Source organism: Orbicella faveolata, unplaced genomic scaffold (genome assembly GCF_042242905.1).
Source record: "Orbicella faveolata isolate gen_17 unplaced genomic scaffold, um_ofav_v1 contig_12, whole genome shotgun sequence".
Lineage (NCBI taxonomy): Eukaryota > Metazoa > Cnidaria > Anthozoa > Scleractinia > Merulinidae > Orbicella > Orbicella faveolata.
In genome coordinates, this window is record NW_028301539.1 from 19,466,699 (window position 1) to 19,480,916 (window position 14,218).

General features: G+C 38.0%; 1 protein-coding gene and 1 pseudogene across 1 annotated transcript; both read left to right on the plus strand.

Moving 5' to 3' along the window:
- The first annotated feature begins 5,899 nt into the window (after positions 1 to 5,899).
- On the plus strand, positions 5,900 to 7,285 carry LOC149117008 (uncharacterized; annotated as a pseudogene).
- A 143-nt stretch (positions 7,286 to 7,428) lies between these two features.
- On the plus strand, positions 7,429 to 14,185 carry LOC149117009 (uncharacterized). The gene has a single exon (XM_089282713.1). The coding sequence runs from the start codon at positions 7,988 to 7,990 to the stop codon at positions 8,567 to 8,569; it is 582 nt and encodes a 193-aa protein (XP_089138839.1). The 5' UTR covers positions 7,429 to 7,987; the 3' UTR covers positions 8,570 to 14,185.
- Positions 14,186 to 14,218: the final 33 nt, after the last annotated feature.

The window sequence follows — 14,218 nt, forward strand, 5'->3', positions numbered from 1 at the left end:
TATGGAAACTTTATTATAATACACTTTACATTACCATTTCCAAGAATACGCTAACGTAACTTCATGCAATTTACGAAAAGAAATGTGTTGCTAATTTTCTTGTCAAAAATATTTGCACATAGGTACAATCTGCTACAACTCTTCAACACACAGGAACGAGTGTGACTTTCACTTTGCGATATCACAGGGAACCTTTGTGCTTTAATTAGCCTGTTCATATTTATGGCATAAAACTAAATGATTTACCTGTGTGTTTGTGTCTTTCTTTGGTTGTCTTGTGAAGTATTTGCATCACACGGAGAGAGCCGTTTCTCCATGTGATCGATTCAATTCATGCGCGGCCACAGATGAGTGTCTCGAGTTTCAAGTATTTACTACATTTCAATCTTCTCCCCTGTTAAACAGAGGGCCGAAACTAATTCGCAGCATAATGTTTGTAATGCAAAGGAGAACCACAGTTTTCTATTTGAAAGAATTTACTATTTCATGCAGTGTTGCAAGCTGTCAGCACACGAAAACAAACTCTGTATCCATCAAGGTCGATTTGGATCGGCTAACCGTGTTGCCTTGCATTGCTGTCTCTCAGTTACTATGTTGTTCTGTTGCTCCAAGCAAACTCAACAGATTGAATAATTGGTCATATTAATCAACTAGCCAATGAAATTTGCCTGTTCCCACGGTTAATATCTCACATAAAAAGAATGTGTCTTCGCGTTTGCAAGCAGCATGAAATAAACAAAAAAATCGCCAATTGTTTCGGCGTGGTCATCAAAGACGGTTGTAAACAGGTGTTAGATCACATTTCACAAAAATTAGAAAGTTCCTTTCACAATTTGAGGGAAATAAAAATACGCATTTCATGCACCATGAAAAAAGTTTCTCCTATATTCACAAAATTATTCTCGCTTAAGCTTCCTACAGAAGATGTAAGAAAAGCTGGGATTAATTCAATTATCGCCCCAATTCTCCTCGTCCATTCTTTTTTGTTCAGTTGCCAATAGCTTTTGCTCAAAAATGTGCAGTTTTAGGTGGTTGCATTCCGCAAAAGAATTGGAAAACTTCGACGTGAATTGAGAAACTTTCATTTTCCCCTTGAAAAATGGGCGATTGTTGAGACAGAAATCGGGTTCATGATCGTTCGCACGCACTCTTGATATGTGTGCGTCAAATTACAGTGCACATGTACATGTACGTGACGAAGGCGAAGTCTGCCCGTTACAAATGTTTGCTGCATATATACATATATACCTCTCTTTTTGGATAACTGAGATAAAAAGGACACATCTTAAGTGGTATGTTTACTAAATAGAATCAAGGAATTTGCAACCTTAGCCTAAAACACGTTTGTTATTGCTTACCTCTTTCTTTAGCTTTTCCTTCATTTAAAAATCTTGACGAAAATGAGCTTGTAATGTCTCTTTCAATTGCAACCAACGTCTCGAATGCAGATCAAATTTGTCCAACACAAACACGAACCATATATAGTTGCAAATCTGTTCACTTTCTTCCAGCCACAATTGAGGAAAATTTAATTTAATCGGAAACATCGCTCGTCACAATCAAACACAACAATACCTCTAATTTATGAGCAAATTTCATTCGAAAAAAGCTTCGTAAACTAACCACAATATAATTATCGGAGTATTAAACAGAGAAAATTTTGCACTGGTGTTTAAATGTGCAGAAATAGTGTTTAAACACACAGAAATTGTGTTTAAACACGTATCCAAAGCGTTTAAATGGGTTTAAACACTTTTGTTTTAAGGTGTTTAAACGCCATTTTGACAATGCACTTTTAACCACCTTGTCCAAAATAGGGTCACATATAACTCACACAACCTTTTAACAGTGTGCAGTTGAATTGAATGATATTGTAATACCTAAACTCGCAGTTGAAATAGATAAGTTGCTGGTGTAAAAATTTGTTTTATAGGTATTTGTGGACAGGATATGCGTCATCGCCTGTGTTGCGGATAGCTACCGTCAAATTATTTCAATTCTTACATATACGATATCTCAAATTTGTGAGAAACTGAAAGAAGGAAGGCATCTGGCCTTGTTACTCCGTTGATTAGACTCTCCATAGAGAATAATCTGGGTGTCAAGCTTCTGTTAGAAGTGCTTGTTTAAAAAGATATGCACGAAGTTTCACACGCGGACCATTCGTCTATCAACAAATGAAGTCGAAATGTTATCAAAATCGGCCTTAACTCAAATGTTTGATAAAGAAATCCACGTCACATCCCCAAACCGGGATTCATGAAAAGCTTCTGAAGCTTTTATGTAAAGAAATGAGAACTTATTGATGGAAACACGAATAATATTGGTTCTTGTTGTTTCCTTGGCAGTCCGCATACCACACAACTTCAGTCTTCCCCAACAAAACAAAGAATTATCCCATGGGACAGAATGCACTCTTGTTTGACATCATACACATGTACAGGAAATGTTGAAAATTCAACAGGAGCTATGTAAAAATGAGTGATACACTCTTAGAAAGAAATCATGCTGATAATGTAAGGAAGGGCAAATCATTTAAGTGAATCTAGGCAAAAGCTGCACAAAATCTAAACATTGGACTTGGGATTGTGCCATCTGTTGAAAAATATTTTCAGCAAAAAAAAAATATATATCAAACATTAAGTGGGCAATTCTCACAAACCCAGTATAGCTACATGTGTTTATTACATAAAATCATTATGATTGTTAATCCAAAACTTGTTTACCTCCGAAAAGTATTTTTGAGCATTCTCAAAAAGAAGACTGGGCAAAGTCAAGATGGCTTTGTGTATGCCCATCAAGAGAGAGGGAAACCAATGAAGTTACTGAGAGTTAGTCAGCCACAAATAGGTAGCTCATGTGCATCCACTAGTACATTGAAAAAGAGAAGCCAGGTCATCAAAAAACTTGCAGAAAATTTGTCATCACCAAGTACATGTACAAGTACAACAGAAGATGATGTAATTCACCAGACAGCCATTTCTATTCGCCGAAAACAACAACAGTTCATCAATTCATTTAAGGAAGGCGGAGTAAACAACACAGTCATTCACTTTGAAGCAGGTAAAACCTACACTCTCAATGATTAAATTTACATTATGTATAATCAATAATTTATTATATCAATAAAAAATAGAATAACAATATGGCACTAGTGCATGAGAAAATCACAAGTTCTGTCAACCAGTTTATAAAATACAGCACCCGCAGAATATAGACAAAAGTCATTGACTTCAAAAGCAAAACTTGTTATACACAAGGGCCATGTCACTAATAAATTAAATGCAGCTTTCATTTTTTAGGTTGCAGAACTTAAGATTCACATGCCCATGGAAATGTTGAAAATGATCAAAAGAACCTTCAAAGATGCACTTAGTAAGCATAGATGTATGTAAACAACACACTTTATTTATCTAACATCATTTAAACAGGCATGTACATCATTCACAGCTATTTCAACAATGCCAATACAGAAGTGAGAAAAGCAAAGTAACTTAATCCACATTGTACACTACCAAAAAACTATTAGTATAAATCTATGAGTGTTCTATCATGAATGCTGTTCTCGGATTGGCTATGCTACTCACTATATATTCTGTGATAGATAGTGAGTAGCGTAGCAGTGCACCCTTGTTTTCAAAATGACGGCCGCTTCTTGACATTTTTGAAGTGTCTCTGAAGAGGATTTAGATAAAGTTTTAAACAACTAGTAGATTTATACTAAAACAATTAGATTACATGTATTCACGCTCGATTTCTCTGCGATAGTTGACTCGGCCTTTGGCCCGTCGACTATCACACGATAGAAATCTCGAGCTCATAATCTAATTGTTTAATATTGGTGGATGTCAAGGTAAACCTAATGCAGGTAGTGTACAAAACTCATATAAAAAGATAGTAACAAACACAAGTACAGTACAAATAATATGTTTCCTGAAAGTAGAAAAAAATGTGCCTTTCCAATATACATGTACTTATGTTTGCTTTAAATCCTTCACTCCCATGAGAAATAAGTATATTAACCCATTGACGCGTGAATGAAATTGCCCGCGACCCACCCCTAATTCCCTGGCGTTTTTTGGAATTAATTTCTGAGCAAGCGAAAGCACAAAAATAAACCATATGCCCAGTAACCACAGACACGGGATCAGGTTTCAAGACATTTATTTAAAGTTGAATAAATGAAGGGTCAAAATATTAAAAAATATTAGCAAACAGAACTCAACCTAAGGTGTAAAACTGATGAGAAAACAAGAAATTATATTATTTCTTTACCGCGCGACAAAATGTCACACAGAAGCTGAGAAAATTGACTTTGCGAAAATGAGTCAATTATTGACTTTGGAGGACAAAAACGAAACCAAATACAACAGAATTGAATTTCTTGTACTCTTACGGCTAACATTTGAGAAAACAACGAAAAATAAAAGCGAAGAACTCATGTAAAAATCAATCTGAAATCAAGAAATCAAATTATTTCTTCGCCGCGCGACAAAATCTTACGGCCCTGCAAAAGAAAGATGAAAGTCGTAAATCAAAAAGACAACAAAAACAAGCGCATTATTTTGAGATCAGTCGTATTTCAACTGTGTTAAATCAGTGGCCATTTAGTTCTTTTCTGAGCGGTTCTGTAGTAGCTGAATAAGACTCCAAAAAATATTTGAACGAAGCGAATAAACTAAATATACAAAGCGCCTAGAGATTGCCGTAAATTAAATATGCAGAAATCCAGCGTGCAAGTTACTGTTCACTTTTAAAACCTAAAATTCCCAAATACAGGGAACCAAATGAAAGAGATGCGAGAGGAAGTTCAATAACAATAAATTTTCATCCAAGCTGAGATGAAGAAACCTATTTAAAAGCAAAAAATTGTTCAAAATTTCGCAGCCGTGCTTCGCTGCATGACCGCATGTTCAAATTATTCTTCACGCTAACACGAAAGCTTGAGTTTTTGCCGACCGCTTTTGCAGTCATTTTAACGCCCGTGGCTTTACCAATCGTTCCAAAAGTTGAATTCAACTTCGAAGTAATAATGTACATTACCATTTTTGTTTCTGAAATCCGAAAAGCCACTTTAAACCTGCGATCTGTCATCGAAACTTACTTGAAAGCGCTCCGATCTTCATGTTTTCTCGGCAGTTGTAGGAAGAAAAACTTCTTCACCAGAAAGTTTTGAGGACTCTGTATTCCTTGATCCTCCATTCTGAGGCCACCTGAACATTGATTTGTATTTTTCCTTTCCATTTTAAAGCCCAAAGCAGTAATTTATCCATGTTAGGAATGAAAACAAGACCTTGGAAGTTTTTTAGATTTGGACCGCAACGTGCCATGTTACCTGCACTTTTCGAGCGTGCGATTTTAAGAAGAAAAACCGTCTTTCTAGGACCCCTAAAGTCCTCTGAAAATATGCTCAGAAAGTCCATTCTGAATGGTTTATTTGTCGTCAAGAACAGTAGAACAATAGGGGAACCAAAGAATCTTCAGGGAGGGTAGGAAAGGCAATTGTCCCCATGCGCTTTTTTTCGGGCGGTTACGGGCGGCACAGGGAAATGGAGGAGTTTTTCGCATGGGCGGTTAGGGGCGGCACAGGCGTCAATGGGTTAAGTTATTCTCTTTTACAATTTTAATACAATGCCATGTAGGCAGGTATAGAGAATTGAAAAAAAGAAAACCAGCCAGGGTATATAGTCTTGACATAACACCAAATTTTCAGGACAAGTTCAGATCTTGAAGTGGAAGGGCTAGAACTGGATTTGCACTTTTTCACAGAAACAATAGTTAAGACTTTTTACCAGGAATCCGGTACACTTTCAAGACACCAAACTGACAAAGTGCTGTTGATTCTATAGTTTCACCTAAGCATATAAACCCTCTCATAGGTCTGCCCTTTCATTAATCTGTAGGATATGACATATTTGGTTCAGAGAAGAAAATTCGCAGCCACTTGAAGTCCATGGAATTTCAATATGAATGTGGAAGTTTTGAAAGTTCTTCTGGGAAGAAAGTGTCCTTTGTTCGAGTGACAAATACCTCTGATGTAATTGCCAAAACTGTGGCTCAACTGAATGAAGGCAGTCTGCTTATGAAGAAAAGCAACATTCCTGAAAATGTTTTATGGGCACTTCTCTCTGGTGACAAGGGAGGAAAATCCACCAAATTGTTATTGCAATTTCTCAACTGCAGGGAGCAACACTCAGTTCATACTGCCCGCCTACAGGCAATTTTTGAAGGGGACAAAGACAATTACGAGTGCATTAAAGAGGTTTTTGGTCCAATTATTGAGGTGACACAAAAAGTCTTGGCTAACGTTTCAGAACTTAACTTAAAGGTGGATCTGCCAAAATGTGCAAGTGCCTGTACCAAAGCAAATGAGAAACAAGTTTTTGAAATCAAAGGGATGCAAAATTGGCCAATGGAGCTCCAGCAGCTTATCCAAAATCCCGAGAGTGACCATTGTAGTGAACACTGTCTCTATTGCAAGAAACTAACTGGTTCAACATGTGAAACATCAACTTTGCAGAGTTACAATGGTACAAGAATGGAGTGCTGTATAACTAAATGCTGGCTGAGTTTGGGAGGAGACTGGGAATTTATTGCAAGGCTTTTAGGTCTAACAGGTCCAAATGGCACGTACTTCTGCAACTAATGTCATGCCACAATTGAAGATCTCGAGAAGGGCAAGCCACACACCCTGGATTTTGAATAGTACCTCCAATGGCAATCGCTTACAACAGTTTTCTCCTCGCAGCTTTGAATCAATGTCATCTGATAACAAAGATTTTGTAAATGGTGGTTCAGTCAAAGCTAAAGCAAACCGATGTCCAAACCAATCTTCCAATCTTTTCTGGACCTGTCATTGAGTCTGTGTCATGCATGCCCCTCCATCTATCTCTTGGTCTTGGAAAGCAAGCATTAGAAATTGTTGAAAATGAAGCTCTTGTTTTAGACAAGACCATTAAAGAGGCAGATGGAGAGGCATGCCCAGAACTGGCAGAAGCATTCCAAAGAAGAGAAACCTTGAACCTTGAGTGCCTTCAACAGCATCAGCAGTTGGAAGAAATTAATGGAGCCATTAGTAATGCAGAGGATGTTCTTCAGTTGTTCTTAAATGAAACAGCACCATACCATCAAAAGGAAGGCAGAAGGTACTAAGGTCACACCAAATGATATCTGAAAAACAATATGCAGTTTCAAAAATCTATATCCACTTCAAGAAATTGACTGGCTGAAGAGGTTTAAAGGAATGTACAAAGCTTAACTAGAATTTCAAAAAGGAAAATAAAACTAAAAGACTTTGGTGTTGCAATCGATAGGGCTATTTCCCAGAACAAGAGAACTAGATTTGTTAAAATACATGTAGGTTGTATAAAGTTCTAAAACAATAAAACTACCTCATACACCTGTAGCTTGGGAGGTTCACATTGCACACTACATGTATTCAATACCCTTCTTACATCATTTTTGGACGATCTCTGCTTCACAATGAGTATTCAGCACAGGAGTGTACAGGAACCCATTACCTCATCAACCCAGATGTGCCCCATTTGAATAAGAGACTAAAATAAGGTTGCTTCATAAAAGAACTGCATCAAAAAAGGATGCACTAAGACTTTTGTTCCAATCTTTGAACTTCTTAGAAATTATACTCAGAGTATTTTAAGAAAGAACTTAAAATCTGGATCTCTGCTATGAATGATTGTTAAAATAACATTCTTATGCACTGTATGTGAATGTCAAACAATGTCTGAATTAGGAACTACAAATTTATTTATTTCAACTTGACAGGTTTACAAATCACACAGTGGAGGCAGTGAAGGCTAGGGAAAAGACAAGGGAACTTAGAAGAACCAGGGATAAGCAGTAGGAAAAAGGTAGACAACATCAGCAACAGTTCAAGGCAACCCAAGATGAACTGGCACACATAAATCAGAAAATCAACGTCATGAAGGGGCCTTTCTAAACGAAATTTGATAACACCTTGGATGAAATGAACTTGAAGCGCCAGATTTATCACAAGGGCGCTTTGGTTGGCAATGACGTCGCAAAAATTCTGCAGCCTGTTCACATCAAACAAATTGTTCACATCTTCAAGCCAATTGAAATCAAACTCAAACATGGGGAAAAGCAGGTCTTTTGCGACCACAAACTTATGAGCAAAATATCAACTCTGCTCACCAAATTGTCCCAATGTTTCAAACTTTACTCAGCAAGTACCCCTCTGTGCCCCCATGAAGTTGCTATTCTGGGAGCAAGATGTGCTAGCTTTGGCCACTGGTTTCCAGTAAACTTCCCTAATACCAACCTGCTTAGGAAATTCCACGTTCTCACATTCCACGTTCCTGAGAAAGCCATCTTAATGGGTACTGTTGGAATGGAAGTGGAGCTCTGCTCAGAAAGCATCCACCCAGTGGTCAACAAGCTCGACAGGATGTACGCAACAACACAGAACACGTGTGATTGCCTGGCACTGGTGGCTAAAAGTCAGTGGCTCCAAAGCCAATATACATTGACCAACTTCAACAAGCCTAGAAAGAGAAACCAGTGCAAGCTAGTTCTTCATGAAGAATAAGAACAATCACAACTGTTTGTAGTGTAAAACTTAAAGGCCCATTTTCATCCTTGATGTAACATGGTTGTATGTTTTTCTTTTGAACTGCACTACCTCCAAGCATTAAATTCTCTGGTATCTATTTATACACGTGGGCGAGGATCTCTCTGTGTGAGAGTTAACCCAACAAAACACATAGTCACTGGCCAAGCTCAAACCCAGATTGCTCAATGTGGAGGCAAGCACACTAAACATGACACCACCATGCCACCACAAAGGAAGAAAATGGGCCCTTAAAACACTTTGTCAACAAAATATTAGTTAAATAATATGCCACTTTCACATTTCCTATCACAAATTTTGTTGACCCCTGAAAATCTTGCATAAGCATTGTCATTGGTTCTTGATGAGAAAGAGAAAGAAACCAATACTACAAATATCCAAAATAAATTTCAGGGTACCAAACAAAGCGTATTAATAGAAATGCAAAATTGTCAAAAAAAAGAAAATTTAGATATTTAACTAGACAACTATAGAGTTTTTGGGTTTGCTGAGGTTAAAAATATTGTAGTTAGGTAATTTACATTTCACCTAAAATTGAACTAAAAGACAAAATATAGGAGGAAAGGGCTTCAGGGCAGTTTTTGTCTGGCTGGAGTATGTGTAAACATGTCGATGTGGCTATCAATTTACTGTTGCACCAGATATACATGTTAGGAACAACTTTTCAAAAGCACGATTCTTGCATGTGTGATGAGCAGCGAGTTTCATGCTAGAAGGTTTGCCTTCCTGTAATCTGGAAAGTTTTCAGTTTGAATTGAGGAACTTCTGTGAAGCATTAAATTATTAAAGTCAATGCTATGCAGATAGAATTCAATTTGTTTGTGGCCATGAGTTACAGATTTCCATTAATTGAGCAAGTACCTACAGTGGGAGGCTTAATTTGGTTTCAGTGAAACCAATTATTACAAAGATGTTGGCTGTATGCCTAAAGATCTGGTAGAGAACATTAATTTTCTACATACCAATGTGGTTGATTTCCATAACAGTGAATTTTGTTAATGTACACTGTATTGTTAACTCGTTGGCAAATTCATTGCTAATCAACCCATGTGAACAAAAGTAAGAACATCATTCAATGTACAACTGATTAAGAGTACAATTATACTAAAATTTGGGGTTTAATTTAATGGTACATGTAATGCAATTGCATATTTTAAATAATTCTTTTTTTGTAATGGGTAAAATAAAGTTTTTTTTTCAAGAGGGTAGGGTAAAAGATACTGCAATCGGATATTGGTTCTTAGCAAAGTCTGGATTATCCTATTTCTGACCATGGTCACGGTAACGTGCAGCCGATGTGTTTGTTGAAAAGGACAACAATATTGAGAAAGGGAAAAAAACGAAAATTGTTTTTTACCAGCTTAGAGTGGGTCTGTGAAGTGAAACACTGTAACCTCTGACTTGAAAGTGCTGCAGCATTTCAAGACCTCAGTCACAGTTTTTCACCAAACAGACAGACCCTTAGCCCATAAATAGCAATTATATTGTGTATAACCTGTTTAGCCCCCAAACTATTTCCTTAGAAGACCGTAAGAAAAGCAGGCAGAATTTGCTATCCTGGCTAACTGTTTGAAGCAGAACTATTTTAGCTGCCAACTTTCTCAGTTGCCAACTTACTAGGAAAGAACAAAAGGTAACCACTCCTCACAAATAAAAAAGTTCACAACTTTATCAGAAGCCAATAACAAAATGGTCAGTGACTAAGTACAAAGTAGATGTATATCTGTTCTCGTTCAATTTACCTTCGGATCAAATTTAATTTGCCTTTGTTTTTTAAAATAAACAATTCTTGGTGGATATTAAGTAAATTTGAACTGAGCCATACATGAAGCATCCATCGTTGCCATTGCTAACTGGAACCAAGAAAACACACATCAAGCTGGTTTTAGAAGATATGTCACACGTAAAAAAATGGTAATGAACTTAAACAAAACGTAATTAAGGTACACATTCTGGTCTAACGCAAGGTTTAAAAAGCACAGAAAAACAAGTTTTTCTTTTTTACAAATTGATTTTCTTTTTTTGACATTTTTTTTTCTCTCTCTTTCCCCAGTTCGCCTTAAGCTCCTCCCTCCTCTGCAACTCTTCCTGAAGTTCACGCTCCTCTTCCTCTGGGGTTCTGAGATAAATTTTACGACCAAATAATCAAATTTAACCAATGAAGTTTTGTTTCAATCAGTAACCTTACAAAACAAAAGATTTAAATGCAGATCAAGTTTGTACCTTTCAACTTCATTTTCGTTGAAAACGACGCCCTTTGGCTCACCAAATTTGGCTGGTCGGCGAAAGTATGGATTTCTTAAGAAGGTGGAAAACACAAATTGTTACCTACTACCAAAAGTTTCATTTATAATCAAAAACAAATTTAAATGATACCTTCGCTTCGACATCTTCGACACCGGAAGAGGTTTACATGGATCAGTAAATAAGAGTGCCCGCGCGTTGCGGCGACAGGAAAGTTCCTGCGCTTTTTGTACACTTCTGCAAAATGGCGTGTATTAGTTCGTCTAGTTCGAATGGATTCTATTTCTAGAATTCAAAAATTATTACGCGAAGAATCTTTAGACACATTGCATTACTTGACAATTGATATATACAGCAATTAGAACGTTGAAGGTAAATCAAAGAAGTTATGAAGTATGCTTTCTTCGAATAGGCAATGCATGCTTTTCCGCCACAATCTCGACATTGATCAATCTTTAAGTCGACCCAGGTGAACTCATGGGGCGTCTGTTGATCCATGTTTGATTTATTTAAATAATATGATTAGTTACCAAAACAAATGTCAAAACTCACCTGTGGCAACTGTCTCAATTCTCCGCTATAATTTCAAACATTCGGGGGCTTCACTGGCGCCTGTTGTTGACATAGGAAACCTGACCACCTTGTGCGATAGGGTGTCATCCTTTTCCCAGCTACTAAAATAAGCTTTCATTCACAAAGTTTTAAATGGGTGTTAACTCCATACAAAAATGTATTCTTTCACCAGATAGCAGAAATTGGAGGCAAACATCCTTTGTCGAAGAGATCGGGGGCTGTAGTTTGAGTGGTTCAAGTAACGCATATAGCCAAAGCTTTCTTCAAACGAATCCACACTTGTAGCCATCCTTTCGACTAAAAGGGCTGGATAGCAAGTTTAAAGTCCACGAATGTACTCTAGCTGAGGCAAGACAACTCTGAAACACGAAATCGGCCTGTGGCAACTGATTAGAAGTAGAGGTATCATTCACGGCACTAAACCAAAACACTCATCGAACGCACGTCGCTACTCGCTGAAAAGGCCACTTTGCTGATTGAAAACTTTGCTTTCGGGAGGTGGAAAGAAGATAAAAAACCCTACAGGAACAAAAACCAAAACGATAATGCATTCTGCCCTAAAGAAAATAGTGCCATTTACCAACCTTGTTCGCAAAAGTGACAAAAACAAACACCACGCAAGCGACATGGATGAAAAGATCGAATTTTACATGTTACACATTCCTTCGAAGCCCCCACAATTTTGGTCAGCAGATTTCCTTCAAAATTATCTGCTGTTTACTAGCAACGCGGGCTTGAATTTGATCGAGGGGCCCAGTAACGAAACGCTCGTGCCAAAGGGGGGTCACATGATATTTAGTTTCTGGACTCTTGACCTCGGCAAGTCCAAAATGGCGCTTGCATCCAAAATCCACAACCCTCGCATCAGGGAATCCAGCAAGAATTGCCACTTTTTGAAATAACAGGACCACACTTAAGTACCTTAACTGGCGTCTTTCGAGTCAGCATGATTTTTTCCTATTCCTTTAATGCGATCAGTTCATGTTTCAGTCCATGCTCTACACACCTTGAAGAGAATGGTTTTGGGTTGATGAGATCAGCTGCAAACTTTTCATGGTTTCGTTGTGTCTTACTGATAAGGTGAAATTTTGAAGTTGTAAATTGATATTTACGCTCTTCTTTCCAGTGCTCGGAGTTGGACTGCTCCCATGTGGCAGCTTCAATGATGTCGATATCATTTCCTCAACTTCAAGTTTCTGAAGGAATTCTTTCTCAGTATTGTCCAAGTTGTCAGGAAGCACAAATGTGTCCATTGTAGACAAAGGAAATCTTGGGTAGGTCAGTTCTGTAGGTGTAGAGTTAGTTAGTCGAGGGATTGAGGAGATGCCAATAGTGGGAGTAAAATTAGCTTCAGTATGAGACAGCTGGTAACTACAAAATGAACCAGTCTGGCTTAGGCCAAATCGGGTTTCGACAAAGGTGGGTAATGAACTTTCTTGGGCCAGAAGAGATAAATCCATTTGTGAGTTTATAGCTTGAAGTTTCTCCTTCAAATTCTCTTCTGCCTGAAGTTCATGACTAGGGTTAACTCTGGCTTCATATAGCAGTGACTCGACTCCTTCTCTGGTCTTTGTCTCATCCAGCTTGGTTTTCGAAACATTCACTTCCATGACTGGTGGAGGGTGTAGCTTACAGTTCTTGTTGACGCTACGTCTAGAGATTTCGAACTCACGCTCTGTTGTAGAGACTCGAGGAGCCCGTTGAGAATTGAAAGATAGAGCGAGCGAGGTTCGACTAGAAAAATAAATAAAAATACGTGTAAAGAAGAGCCGAGCAATATGAAAAATACAGGACAGAATATAAAGACTTAAAAATGTTTCCTAACTGTAGCGATGATAGTGAAGCTAGGTAGAATAGATTCTGCAACAATATTAACTTGAAGCTAGAGAAAACATTGAAAAGATTGGTGCGCTAGGAAAGCGTAGCATTTAAATAGTCCTAATTTGCATACATAAATGGCAAGCTTAAATAAAAATTTGCATGTGGAATCCTACAGAGGGGAGATATTGTCACCATGGCCTGTCTATCCCACCTTTGGAGCTGTGATGTGCATGCTAAGTCGGGTTGTTCATCATCATCATCGTTTAAATGGTCTGTTTTCTGGCTGTCAAACAAGCTAAACTTGCAGGCTTTAAACATTAAAGCAAGAACATGGTTGCAGTAACCCACTTTCCCAGCTTTACAGGAACAGCATGCAAAACTTGCCCTGAAATGATGCACAATGCAAACCGCAGACTATGGGGAGCATCTCTTTTACTGAAACTGTGTTGGCATTTCGCTCTCGGGTAGAAATACCTCTGCTCACTGTTTGCTTCGTTGTCTTTTAGGTGCTCGTCCTTTAAAAATGTCTTTGCTTTCTTCAAGTTTGTTGGAATGCAATGATGATCCGCATTCCCAACTCTTCCGAGAACTTTCAATATCTTGGTTCATCTCCGCCCTTGTGAAATGAGGCATCCTTTCCAATGAATTTCCCCAGCCATCACTTGGATATTTCGGGGCTGGAGATTCAGGGGAACGATTGGTCGGAAGTTTTGAAAGCCGATTTTTCCGTTTAGTGTATATCTTATCCGGATCTGGATCGACCACCACTTTATCACTACCAGACTTGATATATTCTTGGACTCTATGATCAAAACAGAAATTATTAATGCAAGAATTTTGCGGCCACATATCAAAACAATGGCATACGCTCACCATTTTACGAGGCATGCTTTCGTCTTGAGCCCTTAAGCGAATCCCACGACACCTCAACCAAAATTTCAGTTCTTCATTTTTTAGGGATGAAGGGTT